Genomic DNA, 19724 nt, shown 5'->3' with positions numbered 1-19724 from the left:
TTGATGTGTTTCTATGTCGGTTAGTGACAAACCTAGCAGCCCTTCGTTGTACCTTTTCTAGTTTGTTTATGTCCTCAGTTAAGTAAGGATCCCATACTGAACAGGCATATTCTAGTGATGGTCTGACTAAGGATTTATATGCCTGTTCCTTTACTGAGGTGGAACTGATGTTAAGGTTCCTTCTTAGAAAACCTAGTGTACTGTTAGCCTTATTACAGATGGTGTTTATGTGACTGTGCCATTTTAGGTCTGATTGTATTGTCACGCCTAGGTATTTTGCTTTGTCCACATGTTCAAGAACATGGCAGTGTAGAGTGTAATTGTAAGTAATTGGATTTTTATTTCGACTGATGGACATAACATTACACTTGTCAGGATGAAAAGCCATTTTCCAAGTATGTTCCCAGATGCCTAGTGTTTAGATCTTTTTGTAGGGTTTCACAGTCGCTGTTAGATTTTATAACCAGATAAGCAATAGTGTCGTCTGCGAAAAGGCGTATGGTGGAATTTAGTAAATGTGTACAAAAGAAGTAAAATCTATTTTCAATCTGTGATCAGGCATCATTGGTGTCAAAGTAGAAAAATTGTTCATTCTAATTGAAACAAAACTGTACACTGGCTCATTTTAAATGCTTGGCCACAGTACAATACAGCAACTTAAAAATTGGGTTAAACTCCTTGTTGTTACATAAACACAGTACTTATTTCACATATCAAATATTGTTCATCTGACAGTCTGTCTGTTCATCTGTCCATCCCGCACCATGTATAGGGAGTAAATGTTGTACTTTAGAACTAAGTTTGATCAAACTAGGTATGCAGATGCATCATGGGAAGCTGGTGTGTCAATTTTCAATATCAGATCACTGACCTTGACTTTGACTTCTGACCTCTATGATGGTAAATCTAGTCTGATTGCTATATGGGCATTACTGTTGTTCTGTGGAACTAAGGTTGAACAGACTTGGTATGCAGATGCATTATGGGAAGTCAATGTATTATGTCCTTTGACCTTTGGTTCTTGTGATAGTATTAAATGCTTTGTCCATGTGATGTCCAGGACTAAATTGTGATACTAAAAAACTTAGGTTGCCTAGAATTGGTATGGCTGCATTATTAGAGTATGATGTGTCACATTCTAGAGTTAGATCATTGTCAGGGGTTCCCTATAATAATATTAGAATGAAAGCATTAAATTCTAAAAATAAACTGAAAAATTTATTTCTTGTCAATTTCTGACATTTTTATTTATCATTGTGCCATCTGATTTAAAAAAAAAACCATTTGTTTAAAACATTGACCTTTTAAAACAGATTACCTGAATGCATAGAAAAATTAGTTTGGGACTGAAAATGGCTCTGTGCTCATGCTAGAAGGTCACCACATCACCAATGATGAATTAAGCTAAGCTGTAGGGTAGTAAAGTTCTAGTTTAATCACTCACTGAATGTGAATGGCCACTTTAAACTTATTACATTAATGAAACATGCATCCATTAAATACAGCTGCTGATATGTAGATCAAATTTATTTTGACAAATAACAGTCTATTATTTGAACTTGGAATTATTTTTAACTATGGAATTTGCTTGATTTCTTGTTATTGAAATTTTTAATAAATTCCATGATTATTCTGTACTGAAATGTTCTGTGCTGCGCACAACACTATCTATTACAAAGAAAATAGTATATTTTCAATAGAATGTACTGTGCCGCGCACAACACTATCTAACCAAAACACCTTGTATGGAAAGTGTTATTAACCACTCAAAAGATCATAATACAAAATAAACATGGAATTTATAAAAAAATTTAAACACAAGAAATTATGCGAATTCCATAATTAAAAATAATTCCAAGTTCAAATAATAGCCTGTTAAATGTTCATTTCTCGTCTTTAAATCGGAATAAAACGTTAAACAATAATTAATTCTCAGATACAATGTTACCATTGTCTGTAATACTGAATTTTAATTCTATATTAAACATCATCATTAATAGAATGCATTTGTTTGAATACAAAGTTGACACAGCAGTCGGTCAAACTCGGTAAACAGTTTAAAAATTTTATTCAATAATCAGGATTTAAAATTTGACCTGTGTTAATAATTCCAGACAAAGTCATTTAATATTCTTCATAAACTGGAAGCCACTTTCTTATGCTTCCTTTGTATGTACTACTAAATAAAGGACTTCTAAAAATCATTACATTTATGCTGATTCAAATATTGACATCAAATGTCATCAACTGTCAATCAATCAGCATGAAGATAAAATTCTCTGCAGACAAGTTAAAAAATGTAGGAACTGTCCTATGTGTAGTTGATTGGCTTCATATTCTATCATTTTATTACCGAGCACAAAATAAAAAATTAAAATAATAATTCAATACAATTGAGTGTATATCCACTTTATATAGGACGCCTTTCTGAACCGTAGTAGAACTGTTTAAATTCAATCAGTTCAATAATGATTTTATTAGCACCATTCAATTTTACGGTAGGAGAATACCACTGATATTTCATTACCAGTATGTTTGTTGGAGTTTGTTACATATTCTATGATTTCTTAGTCAAATAAAAACTGTATTTCACATCTGAAATAAATATTGAAATTTTACTCTTCTGACGTCATACAACAACATGTAATATGACATTGTCAACAAAGTTGCATCAGAACAGAGTAGGGATGCATAGAAAGATATATTATACACTAATAGTTAGCATTTTCTACATAAAATGGAAATGTCTGTTTTGTCATATGAAAAGCATTTTCTACATAAAATGCCAATGTTATATGAAAGTATATAATCTTACAATTGAAAAATTAAAAAAATCAAATTGTCACAGACCAACACTAAAAATAAACTAATGTGCTAAAAGTATCTACTCTTGCATATTTAAATTGTCACAGAACAGGACAAAAAAAAAAACCAACTACAGTCAAACCTGATTAAACCGGACCCTGAATAAACCGGTTTCCTGTCCATTCCGGCCGAAAATGAAAGTCCAATTTTTTTCCCTTCAAAGTCTTTGTCAAAATACCCTTTGTAAACCGGACCCTGTGTATTCCGAATTCCGGTCTAATTATGAAGTCCCAATACTCTTAATTACATTAATTATTACCTGTCAAAACCGGTTTGTCTAATTAATTTCAATGATCGATATGCAATCAAAACATATTTGTTTATACAATATGGCTTTTCATGATAATCAATTAGTCAGGTGTTAAACTGTGAACTTACAATCGTGCAGTAGTGAGCTGTATTATTTATCAAAACATTATCAAATTGTCAATTAAACGAAAAGACACACCGAATATATCTCGGATTGAACTTACGTTGTTACTTGGATTAACAAATTTAAATCGCGGAGTAAGAAATTTACATCGTGATTTCGAAATCCTGGGTTCCCCGTTGTGAACCCCTTAACAAATGACCTTGATAATGAAAAACACGTGGTGGCAACAATCAATGGGTATTATACACTGTACGACAAAGTTTCAATGTGATGAAATTACGTTTGATAATATTCTGGCTTTTTAATCGGCCATTCCAACATTTTAAATTAATGATCACGGAAGTAAATCGAATTCTCGTCTCACAATCCAAACATCTCGAGCATTATGATGCAAATGCAAACAATGAAAAACGAAGGGAAAGTATTTCAATATATCAGATATAATTTACAATCAGAGAGAACTTTAACATGCAAAATATCGGACTCACAAGTCACTAAGTTCCGGTCAAAACGGAAACCTGAATAAACCGGCTCACTGTCCAAACCGGCCCTTATTCATAGTCCCGTAGACGGCCGGTTTATACAGGTTTTACTGTAATTTGCTCCAATGTGAATTAATGTGATGTTTGGTCTCTATTTGGGGCTCTTGTGAGTTTTATCATCTCTGGCCCAGTGACTTATGTTACAGTTTATTGATTATTTATCTTAATAGACCCTGTTTAATTAAAATGAGCATCTTATTTTTATGCACATACATTGAAAAGTTATATTGGTTTAATTCAATTTAATTTATTTATGACAAGTTTTCTCAACCCCGATGAATTTAGTTAACTAATTTAGTAAAAATAGATAATTAGTTCTGCAACAAAGGTTTTCTAACTATTTATTTGTTTAAGGAAGTTTGGGAATAAAAATGAAAAATGATAGAACTTTTTGATTCTTTGCCAATATGTAATATAAATTGTGACAAGTTCAAAAATATAATCAAAGTTATAGTTTGCTAAGCTTGTTTTCTCATGTTGTGTTGAGAAAGGACACATTTTGTTTATATTATTTGTAGAAAAAGTATCATTATATGAATAGAAGGAAAGCAAAATGGTAAAAATTTGAAATATAAAAAAAAAGAAGATGTGGAATGATTTCCAATGGAACAACTCTTCACAAGAGCCCAAAATGACAATACTTTGAGACAATCAGTTTTGTAAAATCCTTTCACAATGGAAAATGAAAAATTAGTTTTCTTTGTGTTTTTTCTTTTCCCTTGACACCATTTGCAAGTCTGATCTTTAGAAGCAACTATAGTCTGTCGGAAGAGGAGGATAAATGGATGACCTGGGTTAAGAGAGAGCCATATCTCTTGCATGTAAAAGACACCCTGGTAGAATTTGAAAAGGAGCAGGATTATGCCACTTCAAGGCAGTACTCACACCTGCAAAGTGGGAAGGATTTCTAAGAAGTTGCAATAACTTGTTTCCCAATCTACAATAAATTAAAATAAATAAATCATTAATGAAATTAACAACGTCATGATAGTTAAAATAGCGATAAACAGATTATCATTGGTCATCTAAACTTGATTGCTTTTCTTGCTTTTTGGCTGGACAATCAATGTCGTTGAAATGAACTATGATAATCTATAAATCTTTGAAAATAGCAATTATATTTTATCTTTATAAACAGCAATAATATTCTATCTTTGTAAAAGCATTAGTAACTATATGATCACATAAATTTGTTCATTTAATGAAAATTCTTAATAGTAAATTGCATTGCTGATAATGAATTGTCTGTTTTGATTGAACATTTAAACCTGTATCTTGTCTTCTGTTATTTTACTATCCTTGATTACAAAAGACTCCAATAATACCTTAAGGTCGTTCAAAGGTGAGACGAAAAACTACCTAGTTCTCATTTGGGTATGATATATTTAGAAAAAATCATTGCAAGTAATATGAAGCCAGAAACAAATAAATGTCCATGCACTTGTTTTGGAGATGTTAGCATTTACAAATTTGTTAGGAAATAGGAGTTCTCTTGATTCTTCATATAATTTGTTTACAGATGTTTATCAACTCATAGTATGCAACCTAAAAAAGTATGTCACTTTAGGTTGCATATATATGAAAAGGGTTGAAAAAAATTATTCACTTAAACTTGATAGTTAAAGGAAATTAATCCTATATTTCATTGCAGTAAAATATTTCAGTCATAAAATTATATCTTGGGCGTTTCAAAACACCATTTTTTTATTTGGTGTTTCTATAGAATATTTTGGATATTGAGATTACATAGTTACTTATAAAGCTTGTACACAGGATAAAAAAGGGTGAACATTTGATTGGATAACTTCTAGTGATGGTTTGTTTCTTATATGCATTGAAACTTTATGTGAAATTTTGTCTGTAGTACTGGACAGGATAAACACAACAAAACTTTACTCATGCCAAGTATGTCTTTTTTTGAAACAAAATTAAATTCTGCACAATGTTTAGAAAAGTGTAAGTTTAAAAAAGACTTAAATAGGGGAAGTGAATGGTGGTATTACACCTTGTATCATACTCCTGGCCATTTATATTCAACATGTGACACACTGATCACATGTACTCCTGATGATTTCCCCAAGTACCAATGAAGTATGAAAGCATGTAAATGCACGACACACAATTTAACTGTGTGTAGATGTTATAAATGAAGTACACATCTGGGAATGGTAATTTCTAGATCAATAGAAATTAAATGATATAATGTTTGATTTTGACGTGATTTGTATAATTATTACCACGATATGTAGTTTGAGGGTACATTTCTCATTTCATTACGGCATTGTATAAGTAATTACTCTAATGGAAAACCAGATTTACCCTGTAGCAAAGTAAACTATATTTTACAAATGGGAAAAGAGCATCTGATTATTATAAAGTAATAGGATGGCACTTTGTTCTTGTATTGAATGCAATCAAAAGGTGACATTTTTTTTAATTTATTGTTTAGAATCACTGTATAGCTGTCTTTATGCAATATGATTCCAAGACCTGAAAGGCCTAAACAATACTTATATATTATGTAACACTAAAGATAATATGGTGCAGAAAATACCTTGCCCTGAAGAAAGGACAAAAACCACATTGAGAAAGTTCAAAGTTTGATTGATTCATTTAATGAAGGATTGTTACAACATATATTACATTATGAATGCACTGTTTAGATATTCTTTAATTCCTAATGATTTTACACCATACATATTGGTGAAATCCTATCACATTCATATACAACTTTAAGTTCAAAAAAATATAGCAACATTAACAAGTATTTCTTCTAAGCTGATATTTAAACTGTTAATAACCTTCCATTTCATTCTGTGCACCCACAATGTTCAATGAAAACTGACAATCTCTGAACATTGTGCTATGTATGCATCAGTCTCTTTGCCTCAGCTTGGGAAAAATACTGTACCAACACTTTATTGTGACCTTTAGTTGCCAACTTTTACATCTATTGAACTGTGGTGGAAAGTTGTCTCATTGGCAATCATACCTATTATTCATATTTGCATATTGCAACATTCATACAAGCAAAATAACAATTCATTCAACTGGGGTTCTTAGGAAGAAATAATGCTATAAATTAAACCTGACAACAGTTTAATAACTTAGTTTTACTGCTGTAGAAATACTCCTTTTAAATATATATATATATCTGTTTTCAAGGAAACTTAATGACTATGTCAAGAGAAAATTTATTGCTTGAATTATCATGTGGATATATTTATGACAGACAATGGAATAATAAAAAAGATTTGCTTTGTCTTACTAGGAAAAACCTACTTTTCCACATTTATTCCTTATCATATGGCAATTCCACAGAGATTCCAAATTATTGCTATCTAGCTTAGTAGTATCACAAACAATTAAGCTTCAGATATCAATACGTCAGCCTCTTAGTTATTATTAAATGGGGAAGATGTCCTAAATATTAACATGCTAGCCTATTTGTAATAAAATGGGGAAGATATCCTAAATATTAACATGCTAGCCTCTTACTAATTAAATGGGGAAGATGACCTAAATATTAACATGTTAGCCTATTTGTAATAAAATTGGGAAGATGGCCTAAATATTAACATGCCAGCCTGATTGTAATAAAATGGGGAAGATGTCCTAAATATTAACATGCTAGCCTCTTACTAATTAAATGGGGAAGATAGCCTGAATATTAACATGCCAGCATAATTGTAATAAAATGTGGAAGATGGCCTAAATATTAACATGTCAGGCTCTTAGTAATAAAATGTGGAAGATGGCCTGAATATTAACATGCCGGCCTAATTGTAATAAAATGTGGAAGATGGCCTAAACATTAACATGTCAGGCTCTTAGTAATAAAATGTGGAAGATGGCCTCAATATTAACATGCCAGCCTAATTGTAATAAAATGTGGAAGATGGCCTAAATATTAACATGCCAGCCTAATTGTAATAAGATGTGGAAGATGGCCTAAACATTAACATGTCAGGCTCTTAGTAATAAAATGTGGAAGATGGCCTAAATATTAACATGCCAGCCTAATTGTAATAAAATGTGGAAGATGGCCTAAATGTTAACATGCCAGCCTAATTGTAATAAAATGGGGAAGATGGCCTAAATATTAACATGCCAGCCTAATTGTAATAAAATGGGGAAGATGGCCTTAATATTAACATGCTAGTCTAATTGTAATAAAATGGGGAAGATAGCCTAATATTAACTTGCCAGCCTCTTAGTAATAGAATTGGGACAATGGCCCCAATATCACTTTTCCAATTGGAGTTTTTGCATTGAAATCCTTTTCACATTGATAAATATCTCAGAGTATTTAGAAATTTTAATATTTTTTGAAATCCTGTCAGATTAGTTTATTTTTTCATCAAGAAGATTTTTTTCTTTCTTTTAATGTATTGTTTTAGTGCTGACTCATTGTTTTACACTAAAAGTTAATACAATTTATATACACAATATAATTGAGTAACTAGGTCCAGCTTGGTCCAAAATAGATTGAATTAATTTTCCCAATAGGTTTATGTCAGTCCAGTATTACTCCAATTAATTTTCATGATAAGTTTATTAAGTATGACATATCAATAATTTAAGTTTTATTTTCCCAGTATATAAATGTAGGTGTGCATACTTTTGTCATACTGTGCTGTCTAAATATCAAAGAATTTGTATAACAATTGACCACAAAGTCAATCAACATGTATGTATGAAATCTGTAATCATAATGATAGGTCTTTAAAAGAATGCAGATTTCTACACCAAACAGATAAAGTGTGAAATAGTATATCTTGGTAGAAAGCTTATGATGGTATTATAGGTAAGCCAAGCTTAATATATATTACCACAATATTTAATTTGAGATGAATACTGTAAGAACTCAGTTATGATTGTTTCAGAAAGTACCCCATTAAAGTTCAGTTGAAGTTCTTTGGTGTAACTACATGTATTTATCCACAGAGATTGTTCACTAAGAACTAATTACTATTATACTTTTATAACATGTTCATACAACGCATACAGGTATATAGCTATTTTTTTCAGTCCGTTATTTATTCAGTTTTATATATATTGTAAAGTCCTCAATAGGCCTGAAATGTTTGACCTTGGCAGTCAAGTAGGTCAAATTGAGCCAAAATCAGCAGAACAATGAACCCTATTGACTTCACAAGAAACCACTCTTTTATCAAAACTAGCACTAGAAAAAGTCTAATGAAAAATATATCTTTGTTGTGAATATATGTACTTTTGATTGGTTTTGAGTAAAGGTAGTCGTTAAGCTAAAAAAGGAAAAACTTTTTCTGTTTCTATGAGATTTTGTTAGAGGATTAACCCCACTAATGGAAAATATTGTTAGCTCTCTCAGATCTATATAATGATAAAAAGTCTTTAATACATTGAAATGTCATTCTCTAAGAAGACTATATTCATTAACACTTCATTTGATGTAATTAGCAGTGATAAATCCTTGTGTTGAATACCTATGCAATTTATAATTAAATCAATTGTTAATCCACTAAGATTTTTGTCAAGACACTATTACACAGCATCTCCTAACATAGACTTATCTCTGATTGGCTAATTTAAACAGGTGCCCTTTAAATGAGTTCATTATCACCCCAGGAGTGGAGAATGTTCTTCATTAAGATCAATGATTGATATATCACCAACAGAAGTTTCAATGGGGAGGTATTGTTTAGAAAACCGATACCAAGAGAGTTCTGCGTCAATGGGGAGGTATTGTTTAGAAAACCGATACCAAGAGAGTTCTGCTTCAATAACACAAAAGTCAATGGCTTTTACCATCATTTGTATGAAAAAATGATTTTGTCTTCATGTGGGATTTTCTTTTTGATTTAATGGATAAATTGTATGATCAAAGATTGAATTTTTTCTTACAGTGAACATCTGTGGTGAAAATGTTAGTAAATATTGTGATCAGATTAACGCTGTCAGTTTCCTGTGTGATCAGATTAACGCTGTCAGTTTGCTGTGTGATCAGATTAACGCTGTCAGTTTGCTGTGTGATCAGATTAACACTGTCAGTTTGCTGTGTGATCAGATTAACACTGACAGTTTGCTGTGTGATCTGATTAACACTGTCAGTTTGCTGTAGGTGTTGAGTACTATGAACACTGACACTTTTGAACAACAATTTTAAATTTTTAAAAAACATTAACTTTAGTTCTGTCTTGTTTTGTTAAAACTACATCAGAATTTTGGCTTCACTATGATTTTTGTTTCAAATTGTACAAACTCCTCATAATTATATCTTACATATATAGTAACAATGACGCCACATGTTCACACTAAACTTGGATAGGACAACTCTACTACAACCAACCAATTTTAATTAACTAAGATTGTCAGTTTTCTTACCACAGGAATGAATCTCTGGGCACTTCAGCTTCCCCAACCATTAAAAACTGACGCCACGAAATAGCCAATTATTCTGAAAAGGGGGCTTAAATCCAATCAATCAATCACTATGTCCAATGAGCAGATCGGTATAAAATATTAAAGATGTTAGTAGTATTATTACCAATGCAACAACTATCCATTAATGAGCAAAACTCAAACCATATAGTCAGCTATAAATTTACTTGACATGACAAAATTTGATACAATTCAAGCTGAAAAAATTGTGTCTGACTTATGACGAAACAATAACCATCAGCAATTATTTCAGACAACAACCAATGACAAGCACTCCAACTATATATTTTTATGCCCCACCTACGATAGTAGAGAGCATTATGTTTTCTGGTCTGTGCCTCCGTCCGTCTGTGCGTCCATCCGTTCGTCCCACTTCAGGTTAAAGTTTTTGGTCAAGGTAGTTTTTGAAGAAGTTGAAGTCTAATCAACTTGAAACTTAGTACACAGGTTCCCTATGATATGATCTTTCTAATTTTAATTCCAAATTATAGTTTTGACCCTAATTTCACGGTCCACTGAACATAGAAAATGATAGTGCGAGTGGGGCATCCGTGTACTTGGGACACATTCTTGTTTTTCATTTGACAAACTATTCCTCCAAGCATTGTAAAGTAAATGTATTATATTTTTGTATAAATGATGTCTATTGCTCAAATGTAACCATTGTATTTTGTTTCCATTTACAGATTCTATTATGATGACAGAAATGTTCTTTTAGTTGGATCTTCGTCCAAGTTTTACAAATACAAACAAGAAACTAGATATTTACTAACTGTTGATAATGTAGGTAAAAGCTGAGACAGGCCAAACAGAAATACAAGTAGTTGTTACAACGAACAATTATGTCATCAATAGTGTCATACAATTTATGCCAATTTGCTTTATGCAAAAGAAAGAAAGGGATTTTAGCCTAATTTATCGGATGCCAATATATAATGTCAACTGCTATTGTGAAATCACATGAAATATATTTTTTTATTTCCAGTTGGTGTATTTTATTTAAAATGAAAATTGTGTCTCAGCTAGACAGCTGTAGGTTAGATTGACATACCTGACACATAATCCTAAGGTGATGAAGTTTACCTTTATAATAGTGATTCTTGTTAGTTAGGTTAACTGAGAAACAAATTTAATATCAACAAAAATCTGTTTTATAAACAGCTTCTAATCAAATTTTAATTGAGAGAACTGTTAAGTTGCTGAAATATGAATAAAGATTGTTGCTTTTTTAAAATGATCTTTTTAGAATTATGGGAATAAAATATCCACTGTATTAAAGTAAAACAAAATTTGTATCGAATAAACAGATGCTGTACTGGTACATACTCAGATTAAAAGTTAGTTGGGGTACTGTTATACCCCCTTTCACACTAGGTCATTGCCATCAGGGCATTCACTTTTTTATTTTATTATATATTGTTTGTTTTTCCTCAGTATTATTGTGTTGAATATTGATTTATTTGTTTATTATTAGTGCAATACTGCTGGTAACAATATTAAACTATAGTAGTTGATTAATATGTGTTACCGAGACTTGAAATCATTTATTATCCATTTACAAATAACTACATAAGAGGTATGTTTCATTATAATACGTTATTCTGATTGGCTAACTGCACATCATGTGTTATTCCTTAAGCAGTTGTATCACACAATAAAACTTATCATTCATGATGACACGAGGTCCCATAATAAAGTGCACAGGTAAATTAGATAAAAACTTGATGTAAATCGTGTTTTCATAATCCTAGCTAAAAAATGTAATTATAAGTATTGAATGCTTCTTTTTGTAACTTCATAGGGTTGTTAAAGCGTTGACCGTGCGCACATTTTTAGAATGAAGCGCGGAAAAAATGTACTTCGGTCAATGGTTTTACACCCCAATAAAGTTACAAAAAGAAGCATTCAATTCTTAAATAAAACTCATATATGCTCATTACATTCCAAAAATATTTGATGTTTTGTAGTGGTAGTTTAATGTTTGTGATCAAATATTTTGAATGAATCTTTCTTGAAGCTGTCAGAACAAGATCAACTTAGTTTTTTAAGCAAAGTCAGTTGTAAAGAAACATTCTCATCTTTTAATAAATCAATTACTGGAATTACATTTACCTCTACCTTCTGCCTCAGTCAATATGAATAAATCCAGCGTATTCATAGCCATTAATTGTAAAATAATAATCATGATAAACTATTAGGATTGTTATAGTATGTGCTGACATAGTGTGTGTTGTACTGACACATTGTGTGTTGTGCGGACTCATTGTGTTTTGTACTGACACATTGTGTGTTTTACTGCCACATTGTGTATTCTGGTAGAGTATGGACTGACACATTGTGTATTCTGGTAGAGTATGGACTGACACATTGTGTATTCTGGTAGAGTATGAACTGACACATTGTGTGTTGTACTGATACATTGTATATTTTGTTAGAGTATGGACTATTACATTGTGTATTCAGCTTCTGTATATATGCAACTTGTATTTGTCAATGAGTGAATGTTGTTAGATGTAAATATAGTCTCGAATTACTATAATTATTTAAATATTATAAAGTTTTATTTTGATGGCTAACTATGGATGTGTATGTGTATATAGATTTTTTCATGTCTGTTGGTACAAATGTATTTACATTTTGATAGCTTATATATGTGTATGTCAAAGTTTCAAACCCTTAATGGCATTTAAATGCTAATGATCTCTATCAAAGTCTTATGCTTTTTATAGGTTTGATGCTTCATGAATTCAATTCCTCATACAATACATTACAATCCAGACACATCAGTTTACATCAAAGTAGTTAGAAGTAATGTATATTTTACTGGAAAACATTTTCCAGTAGATCAGCAATTGGCTAGCCTATGTATAGTTGTAAAATTTTACCCAGCAAATTACTTCTATACTTAGTTCTATTAATGCAGTTTATTGGTCAAATAACATAGAGTAAATTATTCCTGTAAAAAAAAGAGTAACAGTGTCCTTTTTGTCCATTTAGCTGCACTTTTTAGCTCACCTGGCCACCTGGCCCGAAGGTCCAAGTGAGCTTTCCTCATCACTTGGCGTCAGGCGTCGTCTGGCGTCTGGTGTCCGGGGTTGCCCGGCGTCCGGCATTGTTAACTTTTACAAAAATCTTCTACTCTAAACCACTGGGCCAAATTGAACTTGGCCACAATCATCATTGGAGTATCTAGTTTAGAAAATGTGTCCGGGGAACCAGCCAACCAACCAAGATGGCCGCCATGGCTAAAAATAGAACATAGGGGTAAAATGTAGATTTTGGCTTATTTCTCTGAAACCAAAGCATTTAAAGCAAATCTGACATGGGGTTAAATTGTTTTTAAGGTCAAGATCTATCTGCTCTGATATTTTTAGATGAATCGGACAACCCATTGTTGGATTGCAGCCCCTAAATTGGTAATTTTAAGGAAATTTTGCCAATCTTGGTTATTATCTTGAATATTATTAAAGATGTAAACTGTGAACAGCAATAATGTTCAGTAAAGTACGATCTATAAATAAGTCAACATGATCAAAATGGTGAATTGACCCCTTAAGGAGTCATTGCCCTTTATAGTCAATTTTCAACAATTTTTCAACAATTTTTGTAATCTTTTACAAAAATCTTCTCCTCTAAAACTACTGGGCCAAATTAAACCAAATTTGTCCACAATCATCATTAGGGCATGTTGTTTAAAAAATGTGTCTGTTGAACCGGCCAGCCAACCAAGATGGCCTCCATGGCTAAAAATAGAACATAGGGGTAAAATATAGATTTTGGCTTATAACTCTGAAACAAAAGCATTTAGAGCAAATCTGACATGGGTTAAAATTGTTTATCAAGTCAACATCTATCTGCCCTGAAATTTTCAGATGAATCAGACAACCCTTGTTGGGTTGCTACCCCTTTATTGGTAACTTTAGGAAATTTTGCCGTTTTTGGTTATTATCTTGAATACTATTATTGAAAGAGATAAACTGTAAACAGCAATAATGTTCAGCAAAGTAAGATCTACAAATAAGTCAAATGCCCAAAATGGTCAGTTGACCCCTTCAGGAGTAATTGACCTTTATAGTCAATTTTACTAATTTTTCTTAAATTTTTGTAATCTTTTACAAAAATCTTCTCCTCTGAAACTACTTGGACAAAATGTAACCAAAATTGTCCACAATCATCATAAGATTATCTAGTCTTAGATATTATTATAAAGCATGTAATAATGTCTAATACTATAAATGATGATTTTTAACCTTATTTTACATGATTTCCAAAGCATCAGTAAATACAGGTGAGCGACACAGGCTCTTGAGAGCCTCTAGTTTCTTTTATCTAAGATTTTAAATTCAAAATAAACAAGAGTTACAGGTTCATATATATTGTGTAACAGTTCTAGCACGCCCATAACTTTAAAGAATTACAGGTACATATATACTGTTAACAGTACTAGCACACCAATCAGCTTAAATTTCAATTAAATAAAAAGAGAAATATTTTATTGTGGCTTAGGATTTTATTACTATTAATCTTTTTGGTTTGCATAACATGTTTTGCTGTAGTTATCATAAAATAAGTTTTAAAGATAAGGAAATGTCACCACAAATGCCATATAGTTAAAATTGGTCAATGTATCAGGTACACATGTACTAATGGTTAGAACAAAGGAGGTGTTAGATACAAAGGGGAGAATAAAAACTAAAACACGGAAGAAACACCTGCTACACAATCATACCAAAAAAAGATAAGTGACAGCAGCCTACAAAATACTACATAAAGATTGAAGAATGAGCAACAAAGCTCTACCATAAGTGTGAGGTGGATTTTTATGTGCTCTGGTTGCTAAAAGATTCTGCTTCTGTTTGCCCTGTGATGGTTTTAACATTTACTCTATATGTAAAAGAAAAAATTGGGAAGTAAAACAATCTAAATAGTTTTGTTACCTAAAGGTATATTATTTGACAACACATAAAGGACATAAAGGAATTGTAATATGGAACCTTATAACAATGCTAAGTATAGTAAAAAACAAATTGGAAATCTAAGATTGGAGAACCACACTTGATTGCACTTGTATCAAAAGTGTTTTCCTTTTAAAGATCCTCACTCTAAGATATCCAGTGGTTAACCCTGTGTAATAAATTTATTGTATAATCTAGATGTCAAAAGACAGGACTATAGGCATTGGTGATGTGAATGCATTGTCACACTTTTTTTAGCTCACCTGGCCCGAAGGGCCAAGTGAGCTTTTCTCATCACTTTGCGTTCGGCGTCATTGTCGCATTTAGAGCAAATCTGACATGGGGTAAAATTGTTTATCAGGTCAAGATCTATCTGCCCTGAAATTTTCAGACAAATTGAACAACCTGTTGTTGGGTTGCTGCCCCCGAATTAGTAATTAAAAGGAAATTTTGCAGATTTTGGTTATTATCTTGAATATTATTCTAGAATAGTAATAATCTTTTATTCGTAAGCAATACAGCTTATAGAATATAAATATTACAAATATTCAATTACATCAGTGAAATATATTTACATTTAAACAATTAGTCAGATAATCATATAAGTAAGTATACCCATATAACAGTACAGCAGAGTATGATAAAACTTAACACATATTAAGCATTTATAATGATGAAACTAATAATGTGCCTTTTTGGCCAGAAATAAAATCTTTCCTAAATTGTTAAGTTCTTTTACATTATGAACAGATAGCAGTTGTATGAGTTAGAAAGAGATAAACTGTAAACAGCAATAATGTTCAGTAAAATAAAATCTACAAATAAGTCAACATGACCAAAATTGTCAACTGACCCCTTAAGGAGTTATTGCCCTTTATAGTCAATTGTTAACAATTTTCATAAATTTTTAGGAAATATTTTCCACTGTAATTACAAGGCCAAGTTCATAAAAGATAGAGATAATTTTAGCAACAAAAATGTTCAGTAAAGAAAGATCTACAAACACATGACCATCACCAAAACACCATTTTGACTGAATTTATCTGTGTCTATTGTTAATATGCACATAGACCCAGGTGAGCGACACAGGCTCTTGAGAGCCTCTAGTTTCTTTTGAAATTTTTTTAACAGTACTGTAAATATTGGATTATTTATATTGTTAAATTGTGAATGCATTTAAAAATTTGTAGCGTTGCCATATTTACCGTATCTAGATGGGTGTGAACATACAGTATGTACATGTAAACTTGTCTTCACATTTATATATTTCAATATGAACAAAATATGAAATCCAATTATGTTAACCATCATTTATTCTCCATATTAGTATTAGTGTGCAATATTTTATAGCTTTAAATTTAATCTGTCTCTCTTAGTATGTTTCACTGTTTTGTTTCTGTCATTATTTGTTTCTTTAACTGTTTGTAAAACATATCAGACAATGAAAGAAAAATTTGGACTAAGGAATTAAGCTTGTTTGATTTCAGAACTGTTTCTGACTTTTAATAATTATGATTCTATTTTTGGTTTTTTTTGTAAGTAAAATATATACAGAAAACACAAGTGGGTTAGCTCTTATCAACCACTGGATGGACAATTGTTATTTTTCATATCAGATTTACATATTATGTATTTATTATTGATGTTTTACATAGAGTCTACATTTGCCTTCATCTTTTTATTATAAAATTTTAGATAAATCTTTTACGGTTAACTAATACACAAGTATGAAGACAACTCAATGGTTAACTTCGTTTTAAGAACAAATTCTACTTATTACGATATTTAATATTTAAAGGAAAGACATGTTTAAAGTCATATGAAACGAGTGGCTGGTGAAAAATAATGTTTATCCAATTCTTGAACTAATGCATGTATATATCATAAACTTAGTCTTCTGTGCACGATTTTATCATTTTTTACTCAAAAATATCGTATACTCTTTATGTTTTTTCTCTCTGTCTGTTATGAATTGAAAATATGGCCGCTCATTAATTGTCGTGTTTTAAAGCCAAAGTTTACCGATTGTCCCCTTATAGTAAACAATCAACAAAAAAGCATGGACATTGAGCACGTGTATAACATGTACAATCAGATAATAGTTAATTTAAATGACAGATCCATGTGTATTGCGATCATCAGAATTTTACAAGAAGGGTCACGCTAAGGTCACTTTGAATAAGGAAAATATGTTGGCAAATTGATTCCTGAAATAAAAAAAAAGTAAACTTCTTCTAAATGTGGACAAATTAAAGAATTTTCTTCAGAAAAAAAGTATATGTACATCAGTTTATAAATGACAACTATCCATTTTGTTATAAAAAAAACATATGCATATTTTTTTTAATTTGAGGTTTCATGTGACTTTGAATATTGAATAAATATATAGCTTTTACTCAAGAGAAAACATAAAACCTAATATAAAAGTAATACTGCATTAGACATGTTAAACATAAACTCTATTTATAAATATTCTTGCATGACTTTTAAAGTTTTCTTTTTTTTCCATTTATAGAAAGAAAGATATATAGTTATGCTATTTTCATATTTTTTCAGTAGCATTTTGTATAATGTTAGGCACTGCTGATTTAGCTAGTTTGTTTTGATTCCATTTCGTATAATGTTAGGCATTGCTGATATAGCTAGTTTGTTTTGATTCCATTTTGTATAATGGTAGGCAATGCTGATATAGCTAGTTTGTTTTGATTCTATTTTAGCTGCTTATTTCTTATAATACTATATAACTATGTACAAGAAAATATCCTTTACATAGCAAAAGAAAGGTTTTCACAGAAAAAAATAATTAAACTTATGTTTAACCCCTTATTTAGAGATTTGGAATATAATACCTCAATTAGACAACAACCCAACAATACAGACCTTTAGCATCAACATTGTTATAGTTTTAATATAATAAACAGGTGCCATATCATTTGTCAAGCTTTCAATTCTTGTACAGACAAATTCATGGTTATATTACAATAATATAACATGGACTTTTTCTGATTTTTTTCATTTTATCATACAAATTATTTGTTTGCCAAAATATTGATCTTTTGATATAAATTAAAGTATATAAAATCAACGAATTATGAATTGCTAAATTGCTAGGGGAAATGCCAAACAATACCAGCAAAATAATTGTATATTAACGTGATACATATCTAACTAAAAAACAAAATTCCTAAGGAACTTCAATTATAAAATTATGTCCACTGGGAGGAGGCAATAAATTAATATTTTAACTATTTGTAGTCATGCTGGAAATGAACAAGTATATGTTGTTGTATATGTAAATGTTAATTTATTCAATAGTTTTATACTGTTATGATATGTAATTGCAATAAACATATTTAATGAATCCTTTTTTATATGATATATTTGCTTTATTGCAAAAGATTTACTTTCAAGTGTAAGATGATTTAAACCATCATGCAATGAATCTTATTGTAAAATTTGTCACTGGGTATCAAACAAGCCAACAAACCAATCTTATGGTATTTCTTGTTTGGAAAACATTTCAAAGATAGAAATACTTGACTGTCATATGCAGTATATACACTGATTATCTACTGTTTAAAAAAATGTAAGTTGTGTATTGTAAACTGTCTTGAATGAATATTTGTTGGTAATTGTTGAAATAGAATCAGAGATACCTGTATAAAGGCACTGATGCACAATACTATATCTGGCATCTAATTATTCCTCTGTGGTATATAGACAAGTGATAATTTTGTTTTGTCTTTGCAGTGTCCACATTTAATTAACATGCAATACTGTTGCTTTAATCTACACAATAGTAGTGTAGTCACCACGCAAATTCACAATTAAAAAGTCACAATGGGGTAAATAAAGGCAACAGTAGTATACTGATGTTCAAAACTCATAAATCAATAGAAAAAAAAACAAAATCCCGGTTACAAACCAAAACCAAAACCAAGGGAAACGCATTAAATAAATATAAGATAATGACGACACAACATTAAAATGTAACACACACAGAAACGAATTAAGTACTGGGACACGTCTTATAATAATGTGAATTCACACTCAAATATAAGAGGAAACAAACGACACAAAAGAAACACAACGTTAAAATGTAACACACACAGAAACGAACTATAATATAATAATGACCATATTCCTGACTTGGTACAGGACATTTTTAAAAGAAAAAAATAGTGGGTTGAACCTGGTTTTGTGGCATGCCAAACCTCCCTCTTTTATGGCCATGTTAAATATAACATTAAAATGACAACACAACATTACATGACTATAATACACATAAATAGGAGAACACAATTGACAACGAAACACACGAATAATAGCTAACAAAAGGCACCAGGTTTAAAATTTAATACGGCAGAAGTGCGTAAAGGACTCAATCATTAAAATTACAGATTATACTACTTTTCTGGTATCTAAAAATCTAGCACTGTGAAAACATTTCGTTAATGAGTTGAGATAGTTATCAAAGGTACCAGGATTATAATTTAGCACGCCAGACGCACGTTTCGTCTACATAAAACTCATCATAACGCTCATATCAAAATATTTATACAGCCA

General features: G+C 30.9%; 1 protein-coding gene across 2 annotated transcripts in view; it reads left to right on the top strand.

Moving 5' to 3' along the window:
• LOC139522011 (protein O-linked-mannose beta-1,2-N-acetylglucosaminyltransferase 1-like) overlaps positions 1-11348 on the top strand; it is a 58998-nt gene extending 47650 nt beyond the window's left edge. The window contains exon 26 of one of the 2 annotated variants that reach the window (XM_071315802.1): positions 10890-11348. In XM_071315802.1, the coding sequence (XP_071171903.1) occupies positions 10890-11001 (112 nt within the window). In that variant the 3' untranslated portion in view covers positions 11002-11348. The remainder of the gene's footprint in view (positions 1-10889) is intronic. The other variant, XM_071315801.1, reaches the window with a different exon arrangement.
• Positions 11349-19724: the final 8376 nt, after the last annotated feature.

Source organism: Mytilus edulis, chromosome 1 (assembly GCF_963676685.1).
Source record: "Mytilus edulis chromosome 1, xbMytEdul2.2, whole genome shotgun sequence".
NCBI lineage: Eukaryota > Metazoa > Mollusca > Bivalvia > Mytilida > Mytilidae > Mytilus > Mytilus edulis.
Note: the sequence above shows the minus strand (reverse complement) of the source record. Positions and strands in the feature narration are given on the sequence as shown.